The 21970-nt window shown below is 36.8% G+C and overlaps 1 protein-coding gene across 1 annotated transcript in view; it reads left to right on the top strand.

Annotated features, from left to right (window-relative positions):
• Window positions 1-8331: 8331 nt before the first annotated feature.
• Window positions 8332-21970, top strand: part of LOC107719559 (transducin-like enhancer protein 4) — a 58042-nt gene continuing 44403 nt past the window's right edge. Inside the window, exons 1-6 of the mRNA XM_016527004.1 lie at window positions 8332-8531; window positions 9102-9356; window positions 10322-10396; window positions 10513-11309; window positions 19322-19419; window positions 20665-20728. Coding sequence (XP_016382490.1) covers window positions 11286-11309; window positions 19322-19419; window positions 20665-20728 — 186 coding nt within the window. The 5' untranslated portion in view covers window positions 8332-8531; window positions 9102-9356; window positions 10322-10396; window positions 10513-11285. The remainder of the gene's footprint in view (window positions 8532-9101; window positions 9357-10321; window positions 10397-10512; window positions 11310-19321; window positions 19420-20664; window positions 20729-21970) is intronic.

The raw sequence follows: 21970 nt of genomic DNA on the forward strand, positions 1-21970 counted from the left end.
AACTTTTTTTTTTTGTAATTTTTAGCGGTTTTTGTTTGTATATATACATCTGTAGTTTTTATTAATTTTATTTCAATTTCAGTTATTGTACATAATTTTTTTATTTCAGTTTTTATTTTATTTTATTTGAAGTAGTTAAAACATTTTTCATGGTTTTATTTTTAGTTTCAGTTGTAGTTTTAGTTATAATACCCCTTGTGTGTGTGTGTGTGTGTGTGTGTGTGAGAGAGAAAGAGAGAGACAATGTTAACGGACATAAAAATAGATTCTACTTTTTTTTTTCTTTTTTGAGTAAAATCTACAAATATTATATAAATATTTATATTTTAAAGGGGTCATATGATGCTGCTAAAAAGAACATTATTTTGTGTATTTGGTGTAATGAAATGTGTTTATGCGGTTCAAGGTTCAAAAAACATTTTTTTCCACATACTGTACATTGTTTCTCCTCTATGCCCCGCCTTTCTGAAACGATTTTTACAAAGCTCATTGGTCTGAAAAAGCGAGGTGTACTCTGATTGGCCAGCTATCCAGTGCATTGTGATTGGCCGAATACCTCAAGCGTGTGACGGAAATGTTACGGCCCTTACCATACTGTGATGGCGTGTCCCGGCGCGTCGCGACGAGACAAAAACATTAAAACCCAATATAAACGAGGCATTTGTTTCATCCAGTGGGGACATAATTACGGATTATAATGACTTATACTGTCTTTTTACGAGAGAAAGGAAAACTTGAAATCACATCATATGACCCCTTTAAAACTCCTTTCTTACATTATTAATTTCTTGTAATTTTGGGATGACATGTTTCATGAGATTCGTCTGTATAGTGACTCGCTTCACATTTTCTGCTGATGTAGGCCGGTTTCCTGTGTCACGTGTGGAAAGAGAGATGGGCGATTATTAAAAGACGAGAGGCTGTTGATTAATCATGATCTCTCATGATCTCTCTCTCTCTCTCTCTCTCTCTCTCTCTCTCTCTGTATGTCTTACTGCTTGATAATGGAGACACATTCTGCTCTGTGCTGTTCTGGTTTATTCATGCGGCCTGTCAATCCTTCTCTCTCTCTCGTTCTGTCTTTCTCCATCAGTCTCATTCTCTTTGTTCTATTCCTTTAGGCTTACACCAGACTCATCATCACATTGTTCTTTTTCCCCCTCTGTCTTTTTTTTTCATCCCTTCATTCTCCCAGGCAGTGGCCAGAGCAGTCATCTTAATCTTCATTTTTCTTTTTAATCCTCTTGTCCTGTGATATCTCTCTCGCTCTCCTTTGACTCAGTGCTTGCAGAATTGAACCATATGGGAGAGAAGGACTGTCAGACTGTTTTTCTAATCTGTCTCTTTTCTCATCCGTCCACTCCTCCTTTTCTCATTCTACCTCTCCTGTAAATAGAAATCACTACTTGGCCGACAGCTCTGAGATTTGAGAGCGTTTATTTCAGAAAAAAATCCTCTAAACAATAGAATCAGGCTGCAGAGAAGCAGTGAGACCTTAAAATATACTGGTCTGGAATCAAATGAATTCCTGGTTGCACACATCTTTCCCACAATGCATTAGAAAGGTAACAGCTATTTTAGGCTTGGTTTTGCTAAGATGCATACTTAGATGTACACAGTCATTTTTCATGTAGAAATGTTTCAAGGTTAGGCATAATATAATTAATATAATATAATATAGTTAGTTACCTGAACTATTTTTGTGATACTTTTCTGACCTAACAGAAGCAAGACTGTGATCTGAATATCTAATATCTGATCTGATATCCTGAATGGGTAGATGTTAGTTAGTTGGTTTTAGTATACTTTTAAGATACTTTTATTTCATTTTAGGTGCTTGACTGCCCTTTGTCACATTTAAATATTAGTTAGTTGTAATACTTTTATGGTACTTTTCTGTCATTTAGGAACTCTTCCTGGATATTAGTTAGTTAGTCAGCCTTTATGATACTTTTCTGTCCTAATAGAAGCTTGATGGTCTCATCCTGAATATGTTTAGTTAGTAAGATAGTTAGTTGGACTACTTTTATGTCCTTTAAGGACTTTGACTCTACTTATCAGGATGGATGGATAGATTTTGCTTGGTTAGCTAGTTGGTAGATAACTACTTTTATGTAATTTTACAAGCTTTACCGCACCTTGCCCTAGATAGGTGGTTGGCTAGTTAGTTTGACTACTTTTATGAGGCTTTTCTGTCTTTTGGGAAATTTACTACCACTCACCCTGGATGGATAGAAGTTATTTAATTAGTTTTAGTTATTTAATTAGACTACGTTTATGTCCTTTACTGATACTTATCCTGGATGGATGGATAGATTTTGGTTGGTTAATTGGTTAGTTAGTTAGTTGGCAGTTAACTACCTTTATGTAATTTTACAAGCTTTACAAGCTAGTTAGTTGGACTACTTTTATGATACTTTTCCATCTTTTAGGGAATTTACTACCTCTCGTCCTGGATGGATAGAAGTTAGTTAGTTAGTTAGTTAGTTAGTTTTAGTTAATTAGACTACTTTTATGTCCTTTACTGATACTTATCCTGGATAGATAGATTTTGGTTGGCTGGTTGGTTAGTTAGTTAGTTGGTAGTTAACTTCCTTTGTCATTTTACAAGCTTTACTGCCTCTTGTCCTAGATAGTTAGTCAGCTAGTTAGTACTTTTATTATACATTTGTCATTTTATGAGCTTTACTGCTCCTTGTATCGGATAGATGTTAGTTAGTTAGTCTATAGTTAACTAGTTTTATGATAATTTTATGTCATTTAGGAGCTTTACTGCCCCTTGTCCTAGATAGATAGTTTGTTACTTGGCTAGTCAGTTGGACTACTTTTATCATACTTTTACGTCCTTTTATGGGATTTACTGATTCTTGTCCTGAATAGATAGTTGAGCTTCTTTTATGATACAGCTCAACTAACTATCTATTCAGGACAAGAAGCAGTAAAACCCATAAAAGGACATAAAAGCTCCTTTTAGGAGCTTGACTGACTCCTTGTTCTGGATGGTTATATATTAGTTAGTTGGCTAATTTGTTAGTTGGATGACTTTTATGTTCTTTTAGGAGCTTGATTGCCACACCTCCTGGGTAAATGGACAGATGTTTGTTAGTTAGTTGCCAATCGCAACTGTTTGCATTCATTGTATAAACAATAGCACTGTGAACACTGTGTTCACAACACTGTTTAACAGAAGAAAGTAAGTTATAAAGATTTGGAACAGCATGAGGTCATGATGACAGAATTTTCATTTTTGGATGAACTCATAGGAAAAAAATCCTAGATTAGTTAGTTGTATAAACTTATTGAGCTTTCTTGCCTCAGTCACTATCTCTCTCTTGGTCTGAATGTGTTGATGGAGGAGAATCTCTTATTTCTGGAGAGCACTTTCATCTGAAATTCTCATTCTTTATTTATTCGTTTACCGCCTCCTCCATCCATCAGGCGTCTGAAGTAGGAAAACACCTCAGGCTACCAGCACATAACTGCCCTTTTGCCCTTCTCCCTCAGCTGTCCGCTGTCAATCTCTCCATCCTTTTCTCTCCTGATCTGTCACTCTTTCCCATATTGTTCTTTCCATCTGCATCTATCTGTCTTTACTTCAACTTTTCAACTCTTTCTCACCTCTCCACTCTGTTCCTGTTCTTATACCTTTTCTGTCACTCGTCCCCTTCTTCCCTAACTTTCTCTGAATTGCAATTTAAAAGCCATTCTCAATTCTGGATGGCGCACCAACCTGGTACACACCATCCCCTGCAACCACAGGATTAGTGAAAATTATGTGATAAATTAACTTTTACTATGTCAAAATGTACAGCTTGTGTAGGGTGTAATGATGGTGGGAGGGGCTTACAGGGCTAAATGAGTCCCTAGTGGACACTTCAGCCCCGCCTCTCCATCCAAACGGTTTCCCGCGAGGCTGTACTCTTGGCTGCCGCCAAATAGCAGTGGCTGGTTGAATTGCATGTGGTCAATGTGTGGTCTGTTTACGCTGCTGGAGCGGTTGTGTTGCAGTCACAGGCGGCCTGGAGTGGTAATGTGTGTGCAAAGACACAGCGCTTGGCCAAGTTGAAGGACTCTGCTCATGTGGTTTAGCCAGTTCTGTATACTTTACATAAAGCTTCTGTTCTCATGTTACAATATAGACGCCATCTACCAAGGGAAAAACTGAATCATGCTGACCTTCCTTGATGTCTTGGATGTACACAACGTGTGGGTCAGTATTAACTATTATAAATATTTGAAAAACTTTTGTCCGCTCAATCTGTTGTGTAGTGCAACCAATGTGCATAAATATCCAGGAAAAATCATGAAAACCAGTAAATTATACCATTGTTTCATAAAGGCACGGACTTTGTTTTTGATTTTGCGTACCTCCTGACAAAAATTATTGTCACTATATTTATAACAAAACTGAGGTTGAATCTCATGACTTTTGACCTTTCTAATGTGTAGTTTTTCAGTAAATAAATAAATACTTATTGCTAGTGTAGTAAACAGGTTAAATCCAGGTTAAAACCTTTTTATGACAAGGCAAGGTTTGTTCAGGTTGTAAAATGTCATGTGGTGGAACTCCTCAAAAACGTAATATTTATGAATTTATAAAATATTAAGATATTATTAATATATTTCATCAAATACAAATGTATTTTGTATTTTTGAACCATTAAAAAGTCATTATTATTATTATTATTTGAAAATAATAATTAAGAAACAGGATGTTCAATGTAAATAAATGTAGAGTGGGACTATCATAAATTTATTGGACTTGAAAAGGGTTTGGTGACGTCAAATTAAAAAAAAATAGGAAAGTCATTTCAGAGTCATATTTTGATGAACAATTATGAAGTTGAATTTTTATATGCACTAATTAATTATTTACAATAAGACTAGAAAGGTGTATTAAATGTGAACAGGGAAACGTGCACATTTCATTTTTATGAAAGTCAATATAGCCCTTTCTGGTTTCATGTTGACTTCAATACAAAGCCATAGTGTTTATTTGTGTACATTAAATCCCAGGAATGGTAATTACATACAGTCACGGTTGCATATATGAATCTCAGGGGAAATTACTTTAAAATAAAATATTTCCTTTGAAACGGTGTCTAGTATTTTTGTAGCCTGACTTGAAGTTTCCATTCCTTCTTATTTCAGAATAGCAGTCAGTCAAAAGCAGTGCCCGAGGTTATTTTTCCCATCTGATATTTCCTTACCTGACACTCAGGTATGAGCGTGCGTGAGAGTGTATAAGCAACACAAGCGATCCAACAGTGCAGCTTGTGAAAGTTTGCGATAGACCGTCTCAAACTGTCTGAATATCAAATGTGCTTTTTATTCCTACGTTCAATGTTTCTCTACATAGAATATTTAGTGTGAATATCAGTCAGAGCTGGAACAGAAGGCCCTCAAGGGCCCAACGGAGAACAGGTCACTGACATCAAAGGGTGTTTGAGTCACAAAAATGGAGTGATGGTGGGGGACAGATGAAAAGAGACTTGAAAAAATGACTTGAAGGATGATAAATCAGTGAGAAAGAGGGAGACAAACAATAAACAATATCTTCACTCCATTGGTAGTCTTTTCAACTTTGTTGCACTGCTAGACATGCCTACATCGAATTGTTGTGCAATTCACAGTCAGTGTGAATGTGATAATGTCCTAATTAGCTAAAACTTTGAGTTAGCGATGAGTAAGTGTGATGCAGTGTCACTTGGTTACTCCGTAATTAGAAGACTGAAATCTCAAACGTGGCCACCACATTGCCTTCTCAAGTGTTAACCGATTGAAAGCCACACTAAGGGAACATTATGATCTGAAATGTCATTTTACAGCTGCACAGTGGTATAGTACATTCAAGCTTTAGTTTCCACACAATGTGTGTTAAATGGCTGATGTCGAAAGCTCCTGTAATTTTGATTTGCCTCTTTAATGCAAGGCTCCCACCAGATGGAGTTATTTAGCTGGATTGTGATCTATAATAGCCCATTGCACATACTCACAAGCCGTTTTATGTAATCCAGCACTGAATTAAACAATAAAGGTTAATGCTGGAATCAAACCAAAAGAAAAGGAAAAAGAGACGAAGATCGATAAGGAGGGAGACAAAGTGAGTGTCAAAGAGAAAAAGGAGAAAAAGGATACTCTTACATACGGTGTGTTTTTCCGGGATACATCAGAGAAGGGTTAATGTTGTCTATAACAGGCGGCATTCCCAGATGGAAGACTTTTAGCTGATGAACTTAATTGGCATGACATGGGCCGGGAACCCTGCCAACTGGCCAGACCCCTCTGCAACTGCGCATAGAGAGAGAACTTTCATCTCATTTATTTCCAAGATCCTTTCCTTGTCCAATTATGCGTGATGCAGTGTCACTTGGTTACTCCGTAATTAGAAGACTGAAATCTCAAACGTGGCCACCACATTGCCTTCTCAAGTGTTAACCGATTGAAAGCCACACTAAGGGAACATTATGATCTGAAATGTCATTTTACAGCTGCACAGTGGTATAGTACATTCAAGCTTTAGTTTCCACACAATGTGTGTTAAATGGCTGATGTCGAAAGCTCCTGTAATTTTGATTTGCCTCTTTAATGCAAGGCTCCCACCAGATGGAGTTATTTAGCTGGATTGTGATCTATAATAGCCCATTGCACATACTCACAAGCTGTTTTATGTAATCCAGCACTGAATTAAACAATAAAGGTTAATGCTGGAATCAAACCAAAAGAAAAGTAAAAAAAGGAAAAAGAGACGAAGATCGATAAGGAGGGAGACAAAGTGAGTGTCAAAGAGAAAAAGGAATTCTTACATACTCTTACATACGGTGTGTTTTTCCGGGATACATCAGAGAAGGGTTAATGTTGTCTATAACAGGCGGCATTCCCAGATGGAAGACTTTTAGCTGATGAACTTAATTGGCATGACATGGGCCGGGAACCCTGCCAACTGGCCAGACCCCTCTGCAACTGCGCATAGAGAGAGAACTTTCATCTCATTTATTTCCAAGATCCTTTCCTTGTCCAATTATGCCTTCAAAAACAACAACAACAAAGACAACATTACTGTAAAACCTATAAATAATAAATACTTAACTGAAAGTAAAATTCTGTCATCCTTTGCTCATGACCTCATGTTGTTCCAAACCTGTTTGACAATGTGTTCACACGGTTCTCTTGGCCAGAGCAAAAAAGAAAATGATACTTTTATTCCTGGTTTGCTTAGCATTCACAATGTCATTTTTAACACCAAATCTAAAGATAAAAAACAATAGACATAAGGATAAGGTCACCACCTGATTGGACAGCTTTTATGATGTATATTTTGTGACAGAACTTAGCGAAACATCCAAAACAATGCTGTGTGCTGCTGGGTTAAATGCGTTCTGTTGCATGTGTGGTATTTTAGCTGAGAACCCACAAAGAGCTTATAAATGTGTAAAGAAGTCAAAACTCTGCCAGAAATTCCTCTGTTGCACACTGAGACAGAACTGTAATGGGCAACATGGCTCCTATGTTTATGGTTCGTTTAGATGGCTTTGGTCCATGTTGTGTTCATATTTGAGCCGAACTGCACCAGAGTTCGTTTGGAAATGGCTGAAACCCACCTTTTCAGGTCTTGTTTTGTGCGCACCAAAGTACAGATGGAAGCTTTCACATTTGTTCAAATGAACCCCACTGACGGAGCAATCGCACCAGAATTAATTTTAATCAAACCAAACCTGCCAAGTGTGAACACACCCTAACTTTCTTCCGTGGAACACAAAATAAGATATTTAGCAGAATAAGTGTTCTCTTTTCCATATATGAAAACCAATGAAGACTAGATCTGTTGTGCTCCAATATGTCTTAAATACTTTATTGCAGGTCTTTCAAAGTAATATGATAAATACAATGGGTGATTCACCCATATCTATTTTTGAAATGCATATTATAGGTCTTATTGTGAAAAAAATTGTCCGCTTAAACCCTGTTCCTGCAAGCTTGCATTCTTCTGCCTCCACTTCTGATTGCAACACCCACATCTCAAAATCCAATAAACAGCCGATGCATAAAACCAAGTCCTGGCCCTCAGTTTTTCCTTTCGATAATCTGTTTCACAAAAGATCTGTCTCTACTTACGTTTCATCATGATTCTAAAGGTACTGTATGTAATTTTTTGACTTTACTAAAGCATAAAATTACCATAATATGTTTGCAGATATTTAGGAAACATGGTAAGTTCACATACTTGCTTCTCTGAAAAACAATGTTACAGCTAGTTACAGTTTTTCTACTTTGAAATGTGCGTTCCATGTCGGAATGTCTGTTTTCTTCAATGCCCACAATCCCTATAGACTGCACACCGCCCTCCTCACCGGCTGCAGCCAATCAGTGGCCTCAAATGCTGCGATTGGACCGTTGCAGCCTTTGATGTCAAGGGCCAACGTGGGTCGCTGACAGTTTGATTGGCTAGAACGGAAAAGTCGCCATAGCCAATCGGAGAAGCGCTGGAGAGTGGCCAACAGCCGCGCAGTTTTAAGGTAGTCTGGAAAAAGGTAAGGGGTCTGATTTACCTCGTGTAATTTGCTCTTTTGATATTTAAATAACGTCTTTCATATCTAAAACACGTATAAATAAGTAGAATTAATTAAATTCAACAGCTCTATTGATTTTTCTGTTCGTATTTACCTTGTTTTCCCGCTTATTTTTAGGTAACAACAGAATTTGGTTAAGGAAAGCTGTCAGGACACTCGCCAAACTTTGCTTTGAGATGTTTCTACTAAAACTATTTATAAATTATGTCTTGTGTACAATATATAATTGTTTCTATTAGGAGTTGTTGACATGCAAGGAACTTTTTATCACATTATTTGGGAACGAATCTCCATTGGTGCTGATTCGGATCAAATGTGAATGTGAATCGAATGCTGAACTTGATTAATTGTTGTAAATGGTGTTTGTACAGGTACATTTATGAATGACATATATTTATACTGATATGTTTATTGATAGATAAATAATATGTCAAAATGTTAGAATAACTTTAAGTAAAGTGTAAATGCAGCTGTTGTGATGCATGATCATACAGTTCGTCTTCCCCTGATTTTCCTATTTTCTTATTTCAGATCTTATGCCAAACCTGTTAACCCCTTACCTGGACACCATTATGCAGAAGCCCAACCAGTTCAGGGCAGATTATTGTCTCGTCGGTCATTTCCGTGATGTCTGTTTGTACTCAACCAGCTTCATAACGTATCAGTAAGAGGCTGAAGGAAGAGAGTCGTGTGAATAAATACTTGTCTAATCCATGCAATTAGATAACAGCGATTAGAGCAGTTCCTGACCGGAGAGGTGTCGCAGACAGAGGGATGACTAACAAGGTTAGTGAGATCACACTAATATGACGGAGGAGAGCAAGAGAATGATGAAGAGATGAGGACGATACTGATAGGGATGACTGGGTTATTAAAATGACTGAAATTTGCTGATGTGTATTTTCAAGCGCAAACAAGCGACGTGAACATGCTCTGGATAAATCAAGTTCGTAAGTGTTGCAATTACCACTAATTTTGCCAGTTTATTTCTCAAAGGGCAGATAAATGCTCGTCTGTCGGAGGCGAACGTGCAAATATGAGGTTGGACACACGTGGTGCTTTCATGGAATTGCTGGCAAATTGAATCATTCCTCATCTCTCTCGTTCTCTCTTTTTTCCACATCCCTTGTTTTCTGATTTTTTTTTTCTCCCCTGAGGCAAATTTAATTGCTCGGAGGTTGCTCTATCAAAGCTCAGGAGACCTCAGTTATGCTTCATTGAATTATGAATTTTGTCTCCGATATTTCTTTCAAAATTCCTTAGGAAAAGTAAATTGAGACAACTGTTGACATACAGTAAGTATAAAGTAAATAATAAGTAAACATTTAATTAATATAAAGAATTTGCAAATAAATATATAATTTATAATATTCTTTTTTGAATATATATAGACGTAGATAAATGTGTGTGTAATATATATATATATATATAGAGAGAGAGAGAGAGAGAATATATTTCTTATTTTATATCATTTTAACTTGGAGTATAATTAATTATATAATTTTTATATAATCTATATAGGCATATGTGTGTGTAATATATGTGTATTATAATAAAATATAGTATTACAGTTTATATATTTCATATTTTGTATCATTTTCTTTTAAACTATAATAATGTATAATCATTTAGATTATAATCTGTAAAATAAATAAATGAATGTAGGTAGTATATCTCAGATAATTTGGTCTTTGAAGAATTTGATGAGAAATATTTGAGTGCATATTGAAATCTTTGACTTTTGATTGCAGACTTGGCAAATCTGAGCACAGTTTGAGACATTTGTTGAGATCTGATCTAGAAGAGACACATGAGCGATTACTGGGGTAAGTGGGTCTTTTTATTTCAGTCAAAAAATATAAGCAGACTATGAAGCAAACGTCTCAGTTTGCCCTCTAAGAAAAACAACTTAAATATCTAATTCATGTTTTTATCTCTATAGGTCTGTATGTGTGGTGATATGAATCTATCGGCCATTCAATGCAACGACAACAAGATATCATGTATCATTGGTTGTATGCATGTATTGGTGTCTCTATCTCTCTGTCTATCTATCCTCTATCTATTTCGCCCGGTCCACCTTAAGTGCAACTTGAGCAGGCTGTCGTGTTTGTGTTGAAGCCAACAGGCACAATATATTACAGTCTAGGGCTCGCTGCTGAAAATCCTGCTGGATCTTCCAGTGACCTGCTGTTCTTTCCTGCTTTCCTGTGTTTTTTTTTCTTCCTCTCTAGATTTAGATTAAATACAAAGCCCGTTCCTCCTTCTCCCTTGCCTTTTTAGACCTCAGCAAAGAAGCCCTGTAGTTTTGAGGTACTGTTACAAGGTTGGAAGACTCGAATGGAGATACGTGTTTGTTTATGTAGCTTGTTGGGGACATTTGCAGAAGGACAAGACTGTGGACAGCTGGACGTGATTCTTCGGAATTCCCTGCTCCTCCCGGTCTCCTGACCTGTCGGACTGAGAGCCGGACAGTAACGGAGTGGGACGTCAGGGAATTCTGGGGGGAAATCCAGTCAAAGTGTGAGTAAGGGGATCTGTTTTTAGAAGACCCCATTGTCGGATGCACTGACAGCCTTCTGCGGCTCGGAAAGAACAGAGCCGGGTTCCCAAACTCAATTCGGGGCTCTGTCCCCTGGTGGAGGGGGGACGCAGGAGTACGGAGGGTCAGCGCATTGGCCGTCAAACCCATAGCCGGGCATCCCTCCGGTGACCATGTACCCACAGGGTAGACACCCGGTAAGTGCTGCGCTCTCTCGTTCTCCCACATCCTCGATAAATGGAACAGATGAAGCGATTGGGTGTAAGAGAGACGTCTCTTCAGACTTTCAGTTGCATGTACGCATATTCATCTTCACCCAGGTGTCCTCAAGAGCCAGTTGATAGAAAGTTGTGTGGGAGGAATCAAACACAATGTGTGTCTGTATTAGTTTGTGTAATAAACCTTTCTCAACGCCCCCTCTAATAGATGCCATAGTGCGTTTGGTAAATCTAGAGTGGGTTAGATCTTATATATGTGTATGTGTATGTGGGTGGGGTTGGATAGGGCTTACTGTGGGAAGTGTATTTGTTAACTGTGACCCGTCTTTGGTTTATTGATGTTTCTAGAATCCAAAGAATCTACCGTATATTGCAGCCTGTTTTAAATGTGGTTCAGCGTACAAGCCTAAACTTGTACTATATGACAGCACAAGGCATCAGATGTGTTCATGAATGAATGAAATGTCCCTTGAGATTGATTTAGTGTGCATGTCGCACACTTGCCTCATAGACTTCCAATGTAAGGGTGAATTTCACTAAAACCGTCAAGAATGATCCAGAATGAGGCAAATTTCACCTTAAAATCTGGAGAAAAAAAATTGGAAATAAGATTTTGCATAAAGTAAGTTTTTAGGACTGTTTTTGCCTTTTGACATTTTTTCCATAATATTTATATTTTTCCTTATGGTTTTCATGTGAATTTTTTTCTTCCTCTTTAGATTAAGATTTAAAAAGTCCATTTAACCTTCTCCCTCACCTTTTTAGACCTCAGCAAAGAGGCCATCGGATGTCTTTATTAAGGAATGAAAGGAACTTTAAGACCGTTTTTGTGAGATTCACCCTTAAGATGATGAAATGTCCAGAATGTGTCATATTTCACCATAAAATCAAGTAAAAAAAAATCAAGTAAAATAAATAAGAAAATAGGTTTTGCAAAAAGAAACTTTGAGGCAAATTTCACCTTAAAATCTGGAGAGAAAAAATTGGAAATAAGATTTTGCATAAAGTAAGTTTTTAGGACTGTTTTTGCCTTGTGACATTTTTTCCATAATATTTATATTTTTCCTTATGGTTTTCATGTGAATTTTTTTCTTCCTCTTTAGATTAAGATTTAAAAAGTCCATTTAACCTTCTCCCTCACCTTTTTAGACCTCAGCAAAGAGGCCATCGGATGTCTTTATTAAGGAATGAAAGGAACTTTAAGACCGTTTTTGTGAGATTCACCCTTAAGATGATGAAATGTCCAGAATGTGTCATATTTCACCATAAAATCAAGTAAAAAAAAATCAAGTAAAATAAATAAGAAAATAGGTTTTGCAAAAAGAAACTTCTACGACAATTTTTGCATTTGAGTCAACTGATTTTATTATTATTACTATTATTGTTTTAGAAACTAAGATACAAGCATAGACTTTGGTTATATTTTGCATAAAAAATAAGATCATTTTAGGACAGTTTTTGCATGACAAAATTAAATATATTTTTTTCTTTCAATATGGTGAATTATGACATTTCTTAAGTAAAGATTAACCTGTAAGAGCATAACTGTCAATGGATTTTTAAAAATGCATTTCTGTGGTAATTGACGTGACACAAATTCTTATTATACTGCTTAAGTTTTTATTTTTTAAATAATACTCCTTTTCCCTTAATATTCCTTAAACAAATATACAATCATGTCCTGAGGTTCCCAGCCAGAGTGATCGAATGTCATTTATAATGATATAGTGAACAAACTCCAAAGGACCAGTGAAATCTGCAGCCAGGTTTTATTTTTACCCTCATGGCCTGTGAAACCTGACCTTCACCAGTAAAAAGGTGTGAGAAAGGTCTCTGTGTGTAACCAAGCATAAACATTGCCTTTTGTGCTCACACCTCTTCTTGTTCTGTAAATCTTTAAGAAATCTCCATGTTTGTGCGAATTCTCTTCTCAGAAAACACACACATGGTTAGAACAGCTTTTTTATTAGCGGATCTAGTTAAGCTAAGCATCACAGTTACATTTGCTCATACTTAATCTTAAAAATAAAAGCTCTTTATTTGCATCTGTGGTTCCACGAAGAACCTTTAACATTCATAGAACCTTTCTGTTACACAAAAGTTTCTTTTTAGTCAAAAAAAAGAGGCTTTTTAAAGAACTGTTCACTGAAAGGTTCTTTGGGGAACCAAAAATGGTTCTTTTATGGTATCACTTTAAAAACCCCCTTTTCAAATCTTTAATTAGAACCTATACAAAACACTTAGAATTCCTTAGCAATCATATAGCAACACCCTGGAAACCACCCTAGCATTGCATTTTCTTCAAGCAACGTAAATGTCTCCGCATGATTCCGTAAATGTTTTACTAATCAGATTGGTCCATCGGTAGTTTAGTTTGACAATTGAACATCATCCAGTGCAAATCAGAGAGAGCCTGTGTCGGTGTGAAATGAGTGTCAGAGTCTGCAATACCTGCCTATTGAACGGGTTAAGGCCTGATTTGCAAGGCAAACTGCATCGGGAGGACTGGTAATTGGTTCCACTGGATTTTTGTGGTTAGTGTTATCTGAAGCAGGGGGATTGGAAGGTGGAAGGAGAGAAGCGTTACAGTGCTCCGTGCTTCTGAGCCAAAAACAATAACAATAAAAAAAAAAGCCGGGCAGGGAAAGCTCATAATCCGCTGCAGCCACACCTTCGGTTTCCGACTGTTAACAAAACACAAACTTCCAAGGTTGATCAAATGCACTTAACACATTGTTTTTAATCCTAAAGGTGGAGAGCCTAGATGGTAAAACTGGCATTCAGTTAACGTTTAAGGGTGAGAAGTCCATCGATGTCATGTGCGAGGTGTGAGAAACGTGAACTCTCTCCGCAGGAGGTCTGTGGATATGTTGGACATGACGAGGAGTTTGAGAACCTGATACAAATGAGAGGCTGTAATATGAGTGCATTAGCACACGTAGCTCATGAGGCATCACTAATAGTACCTGTGTTTGCACTGTGTGGATTTATGGGTGTTTTGTAGGCAGGTGCTGGTGTGTGTTATGCCAGGATGTGAACATTTATATGGATACTGATGTCATAATGAAGATGGAATATAGAGAACCTCCTGTTCAATACAGCTGTATTTAGCAGTATACATGAAAATATGTCACAATGCAAAATATTTTTTGCTTTTGGTGTAGACAGGCAAGTAACTTGAATGCTGGAAATTTGAGTTAAATATAGTTTAAGGATTTTTCATTAATGCCTAATTTTTGGATGATTACTAGGGACAGTAATTGTGAGGAATGTATTCTGATTCCTTATAACTACTGTGTTCCTTTTCCATTAGCAGTTCCTTTAGTAGGCACTTTTGAGGAAAAAATATTTAGAAGAAAGAAGTTCTTACTGCATTTACCGCCCTCAGGAGTTTTCAACCGAAAGTAATAACTCCGACATATATTCCATTTTATATTTATTGAATTCTTGCAAAACTGTGTTTATCTTGACCTTTAATGACTTTTTACAACTTGACGTGACATGACAAAGTAACAGTCCTTGGTTAATTTTGTTTCGATGTGATGAAAGTAGTTAGTAGTAAGAATAAGTAACTGCTCATTCATACGTGTTTATAAAAACAACTGGCTCAGAAGATCCACTCATTTGGGAATCAGACTACACTATATGTTTTTGATTTACTGAAAAGAACCACTGCATAAGATTCATTGTTTAGGAATCCGAATATAACAGGGCACTCTTTATGCTTATTTAGTTTCACTAAAAAGAATTGTTAGCTCTTGTTTGGGAATCAGATTACACTGCTTGTCCTGCATGTTTTTAATTAATTACTAAAAAATCAGCTGAAATTCAGATTCATATGTTCAGAAATTGGAGTAGGTTTACTAAAACAAACCAGCTCATAAGAGTCATTTGTTAATAAATTTGGAAACAATATCATTTTAATTCACTAAAAAGAACCAGTTTGTAAGAGTCATGCATTTGAGAGTTGGACTATACTGGTTACACTAAATGCTTTTGATTCACTAAAATAATCCATTTGTAAGAGTTATTTGTTCAAGAATCAGACTACATGGGTCACACATTTTGTATTATAATTCCTGACTCATGATATTCATTGAGAATTTAACTATACTAGTCGCAGTGTGTTTGATTCACTAAAAAATGTATTAATTGAAAAATGCATGTTTCTTTACATAACTAAAAGTAATGAAAATCATTCAGTTTTGCTACTTAAAATGGCACTTAAAAATGGGTCTCGCTTTCCAACCCTTGATCATATATGATTATAGCTGCTTTGATTATTAATTAATGGCAAAGACTTGATTTTTATACAAAGCATGCATATTCATACATTTTACATACATTTTTTTAGTGTGTTATTGCATGAATGTGTGTCTCAGCGTGAATGCCAGCTTTCTGTTACACTGATGTGGTGGCCAAGTGAAAATTGTAGCTAAGTTTCTGGCCACAAAATTCGCAATATGCTCTTTTAATGAGCTGATAGTTTGAGCTGGTGTGCTCTCCTTTGCTCATTTTTATTCACAGCCGTATTGTTTTAATAAATCTTTTTATTCTGGCCACATTTGGATGTTAAACTTGGTTGCAGGTTTCATATCTTCACACTGTTTTATTATCAATATTTAGCGTTGGTCGGAAACACATGAGGACCTTCTTTCTTTCTTTTTCTTTCTTTCTTTCTTTAGTCTCAAACCATTGCTGATTTACTCTGTAAAGTATAAAAGCTGTTTTCTTTGCCTGCCAATCCACGGTTCCTAATCCAGTATTGGACAGCGATGGCTTTTGCTCGGCCTCACAAAGCGAGCCACTCCAGAGCCGCATTGTCAGTAAGTCTCCAAGATAGTCCTAGCAGCCACCCGACGTCCTGGCATTCAGTGGGGTTTAAGATTGGGTAAAAGCCTCAGAAATGATTGGCAACAGTGGAAGGACTTTCTCTCAGATTGTATAATGAGGGTGTGACACTCAGTTCAAAGTGTACCTGCTAAACTCAAGCACCTCAAAATGGTTGTGTCTTGGGAATTCCAGGAGTCTGTGGAGACAAGGTCTTGCAGGACTGGGCAAGAAGGAAAGCTGTGTTTTTAGAGAGCGAGATCACACACACTCACACATTCGCCCAGATCCCCCCGAGATCACACTGACACTTCTCTTCCTCCCACTCTCTGGTGATCCTCATCTATTAGTGCGTCTTTTTGCACTAAATATTTCACCAGCGGATGATTATTTCATGGATGTCTCTATCCCAGCCTGTCTGCGAGGATGCGAGCTCCGTAGACATCTCGGTAGCTGTCGGCGCTCCTCTTTCGACGTCTCTCTCTTCTCCTTCAAGCAGATTTAAGTCACTGTGTCCAAAATAGCAACTCCAGCAGTGATATATGAGATGATCAGAGTGGGCGATTGGGAGAGATTTCATTTCCCACCATTGTTATGGGATCTGCTCATCTCTCTCTCCCACTTTGACCTCCCTCAGAAGATAATCTTCAGTAATTCTAGGCTAGCCTGCTGCAGCTCGTCTAAATTGTGATTGACTAGCCGCTGTCCCACATGACTCGCTGTCTGCCTCGTCCCCCTCCGTCCAGATTAACTGGATCAGTTTTGGATTTCAGGATTCCCCCTCCTGTCTGACACACACTGTTGTGTCTAAACAGATGATTTTACCCAGGTTTCCCCCTTGTTTATTTGCATAAATGTGAATTTTGTACATATGTTTGTACTGTATGCTGCAGAGCCCTTCGTTTTAATACAATATGAACAAATGTTTTTTTTTTTCAAAACTCAGCTAAACTAATATATTTATCTTTGTCTCTTGATTATTAGCAGTGCTAACATTCTTACAAAACCCATCCTGCACCATTTGTGCTGCAGATATGAATGATACATCAAATTTTGCAACTTGTTAAAGCTTCTAAACTTCTAAAGCTTTTAAACTTCAACACTCTAGAAATAGTAGTCAACACTCTGTTAACCACCTCCTGATTATATATGTTTGTGTTGTTGTGAGAATCTACTATGGTCCTGTGAGTTCTGGTCCTGTGTGGTTTGTAATGCTTTTAGAACAGTTACTGTACACACACACACGTTTGAATGAATGAGGGTCAGTAGGGACATGATGACTGCCCCCCTCTATCCGCACATAAACACGTTGGTGTGTGTACTGAACTCATCCAGTCAGCTGCACGCCTGCAGCTTAATTACTCGAAAGCTCACCAGGTTTCTGACCTCCACCGTTAGCCTAATTAAAATTTAATTGAATTTCGCTTGTCTAGACTAATTAAGCTCCTACTGAAACCGCCAATCTTCAGCCGCTCGCCGGACACCGAGCTTCAGATAGAAAACTGGAAGCCCGGAGGTGCGCAGGACAAAGGCGGCCATTTTAGAAAGCAGCTGACAGAATAGGAAACGTGTTTAAAAATAGCAAAGGAAAGGACTTGGATCTTAATGAGGAGGAGAGGTAGATCAGATTAGAGCACGCAGGTCTTGCTATTAGATGGGCCCACATGAAATTTGGGTGACCGTGATTTTACCAAGTACAACATGTTCCTGGATCAACATCCTTGTTGATCCTGGGACAACATTCCTATCAACCAATCAGAATTGAGGGATAACTTTTCAGGAAATATCTGTTTTAGGCTTACAATCAGGGTTAGGTGCTTCTACACCCTTGTTAATCAGCTATCATTTCACACTGTTTTTAGGAATAAATTATGGGTAGGGTTAGGTTTAGGGGTAGGGATTGGGTTAAGTCTGTATTTCTGGACAGTAATGTTGATCCAGGATCAACAAAAGATGTTGATCCAGGAACATGTCTTACTTGGCAAAATCACGGCGACCTGAAATTTGAAGTTTTCAGATGTGGATTGGGGGGAAATATGTGGGTATGGTAAACATGGTAAAATGCAAAAACAGAATTGAGAGAACCACACTCTTATTTCAGTAATCTCTCTGATTGATTCATTAGTCTTTTTGATTCACTAAAAAACCACTCAGAAGAATCATTCATTCAGGAATTAAACTAAACTTTGTAGCTGTTTCCGAAATTGTTTACTTACTTTTGAATAAGAACTAACTTTGTGACTTTAATAATTTGCTTTTCACCTGCTTTCACATACTGTTCTTCGCCTACTAGTGGAGCAGTAAGCCTATTCAGACACAGGGCCAGTATGCTTTTGATTCACTTAAAAGAACCAGCTCTTAAGAGTCATTAGTTCAGGTTAAATTGTTTGTTTTTGGTTTACTCTCAAGAATCAGTCACTCTAAATTCCAGATATACTAGTTGCACTGTATGGCTTTTTGATTCACTAAAAAGAACCAGCCAAGAAGAGTCATTCTTTCGGCAATTACAGTACACTGGTCAAGCAGTATGTTTTTGATTCGCTATGAAATGAAGAGCTGGCTAATAAGATTAAATGCTCAACAATCAAACTTCAATAGTTGTGTTGTATGATTCATGATCTGATTCAGTTAAATGAATTTGTTCCTTTAATAAATAATTTATTTTAGTGAACTTTCTGCATTACCATTATAGTTTGTGGTTTACTAAGGAAATGCGTGTTCTGTAATTATTAATAAAGTATAACTTAATGTTCTTGGAATGTATAGAAGTTTTGGAATGCAAAAATTTAATTTTGAATTTCTGGTACAGTTTCCATACAATACTCATAGCTGCTTATCTAAGTTTAATGATTCATTCTTGAGATTGGGAAGTGCATTTGTGTCTACCTAAAGTTAGGGTTAAATCTTGTGAAAGCATTTTGCAGAATGAGGGTTACCACGACCCCGTAGAAGTGCTGTTGTTATTCTTTTTTTTTCTCCTCCCTCACCAAAAATTCATATAGCATTTGTAGTGAGGCCAAGGTCAAAGATAATGCCGTGGGAGCACTTTTTCAATTTTATTTCAATGAGTCACTGTTGGTACATTAATTTAACCAGTCCAATCTTCCAGCACAGAGCAATGGCTATTTACTGATTAATAAGCCATCTCTTTCTCTCCTCAGGTACCTCTGCAGCCTGGACAGTCATTCAAGTTCACAGTGCTGGAGACTCTGGACCGCATTAAAGAGGAGTTCCAGTTCCTTCAGGCTCAGTACCACAGGTCAGATCATATGAGCTGATTTACTCCCAGTATCTGAAACACTTTTGTTTATTTATGAATCTCTTCCTACAGGCTAATAACTGGCTGGATGTGTATTGAATTAATGTTACTGTATTATACAGCATATTATACAGCAGCGTGACATCAACATTTTTATTTTTATCCACTGAAATCTGCGTTGGAAATGACCAGAATTAATGAGAACTGACTAAAACTGGCGATGCTGCTAACTTAACCACATTTTCAGTGTAGCTTTTCAAATACCAAGCTAATTAGCAAACTGAAACAATAATCAAATAAGTTTTGCTGAACTGTCCTGTAATGTTGTAAATAGCATAAGAGACGTTTGATTCATTTAAGTGATTTGGTTTGTGCTGATTCCTTTAACTGAATGAATTTGTGTTGATTCCATTGAGTGAATCAGTTTGTTCTGATTCATTTAAGTGAATTAATTCATTCTTGTTCATTTAAGTGAATTGGTTTGATCTGATTCCTTCTGATTAAGTGAATTGAATCATTCTGATTCATTTAAGTCAATCAGTTTGGTTTGATTTCTGTAAGTGAATTGATTCATTCTTATTAATTTCAATGAATTGGTTTGTTTTGATTGTTGAATTATTCAGATTCCTTAAAGCGAGTTAGGTCATTCTGATTCATTCAAGTGAATCAGTCTGTTTTAATTCTTGTAAGTGAATTAGTTTGTTCTGATTCATTTAATTTAATTGATTTATTCTTATTCATTAAAGTGTATCGGTTTGTTCTGATTCATTTAAGTAAACTGGTTTATTCTGATTCCTTTAAATGCGCTAGATCATTCTGATTCTTTTAAGTTAATTCGTTTATTCTGATTCCTTTAAGTGAGTTTGATCATTCTGATTCATTTAAGTGAATCAGATTGTCTTGATTTCTGTGAATTAGTTTGTTCCGATTAATGAAATTTAATTTATTTATTCTTATTCAATAAAGAGTATCATTTGTTCTGATTCGTTTAAGTGAGTTGGAACACTTTTAATCATTTAAGTGAATCAAGCCGTTTTGATTCTTGTAAGTACATCGATTTGTCCCATTTCATTTAATTTAACTGATTCATTCTTATTCACCTAAGTGAATCAGACTTGTCAGACTTGGTTTCTGATATGTTGACAAGTCATTAGCATTAAATTACCATCACCATTTGATTAACGTGAACAATTAATAATTTTCTACCGTGTTTTTCATTCATATTTTTCTGCCGTGTTTTCACAGTCTCAAACTAGATTGTGAGAAGTTGGCCAGCGAGAAGACGGAGATGCAGCGCCACTATATCATGGTGAGCTTGTTCAACCCTCATATCGTCAGATCTGCCGTACGCTCCAGTAAATACAGCATTAAAGCCCATCTGTGTTTAAAAAGAGAGATTGCGTTTGATTTCATGTTACAGGGTGTTTGGTTAACCTGAGGACACATCAGCGGGATTACGATAGGGGTTGAGGGAGATGAAAAAGTGAGGGAGAAGGAAGGGTGATATGCGAGAGCCAGGAATGAAGAGAGAAAAGAGATGGAAAGAGAGAAACAAAGATCACAAGCGCAGACATGTAAATAATGAGAGGGAACAACGATTCAGTGCTTGCAGAAAGCAGATAACCCAGAAGACTATATTTAGCCTGCTAGACCTGCCATGTACACTAAGACTTGTTTCAACAGCCGTCCCCTTTATTTTCATGCATTTATAGTTTACCACATTCTTCTATCTGCGCTCTTTGATGACTAGACAGGACTGCGTGTTCTTCTCATCTTAGTGAATGATTTATTTGTTGATGGGCATGAAATAGTTTTCAGAGCTCATTTGCGATGGTGCGTTAGCCTCCTGGCTAACAAAAACAACGGAGACAGTGAATTGGATGATATTCAAGTGTTAAAAGCTTTGTTCAGTGCCGTGACTCAGTGGTTGGCACACACACTCCTGATATTTTGAGCAATGCTGAAGGTCTTGTCATCTCTTTCTCCACTATCTATCCAATAAAGCGAAACGCCCCCAGAGTTATTTTAAAAACAAGTTGAGGTTGTGGCCTTTGTATTAATATGTCGAGCCATGATGCAGATTCAGAAGAAGCAGATTCAAATCCGGCCCTCGACATGTACAAATCTCATCATTCGTCAGTCTACAATACATAAAATTGTTCTGGTATCTCTTCAATAAAACAAAAAGCATATGAAGACATTTAAACAAAAAATAAAAAAATAAAAAATTGTTAAACCTAACATGAACAGTAGTGTCCATATGGAAGATTCAGGTTTGAATCTGGCTTGCGACACACCCTGATCCCATTTCATCGCTCCCTCCTTAAAAATTATCAGTCCAATAAAGCAAACATAAATGTATTTGTTTGTATATGTTTTATATATTCATTTTTAATTCATTTTAATTTAATTTATACTACTACTAATAATAATATTTATCAATAATAGAAATACATATTAAATAATAATATAAATAATATGATCAACAAGACTATGGCTAAAAAAATTCATTCCAGTCAACACCCAATAAAGCAAAAAAAAAAAAAAAAGA

The sequence above is a fragment of the Sinocyclocheilus rhinocerous genome, unplaced genomic scaffold (genome assembly GCF_001515625.1).
Source record: "Sinocyclocheilus rhinocerous isolate Xijiao unplaced genomic scaffold, SAMN03320098_v1.1 scaffold1294, whole genome shotgun sequence".
Lineage (NCBI taxonomy): Eukaryota > Metazoa > Chordata > Actinopteri > Cypriniformes > Cyprinidae > Sinocyclocheilus > Sinocyclocheilus rhinocerous.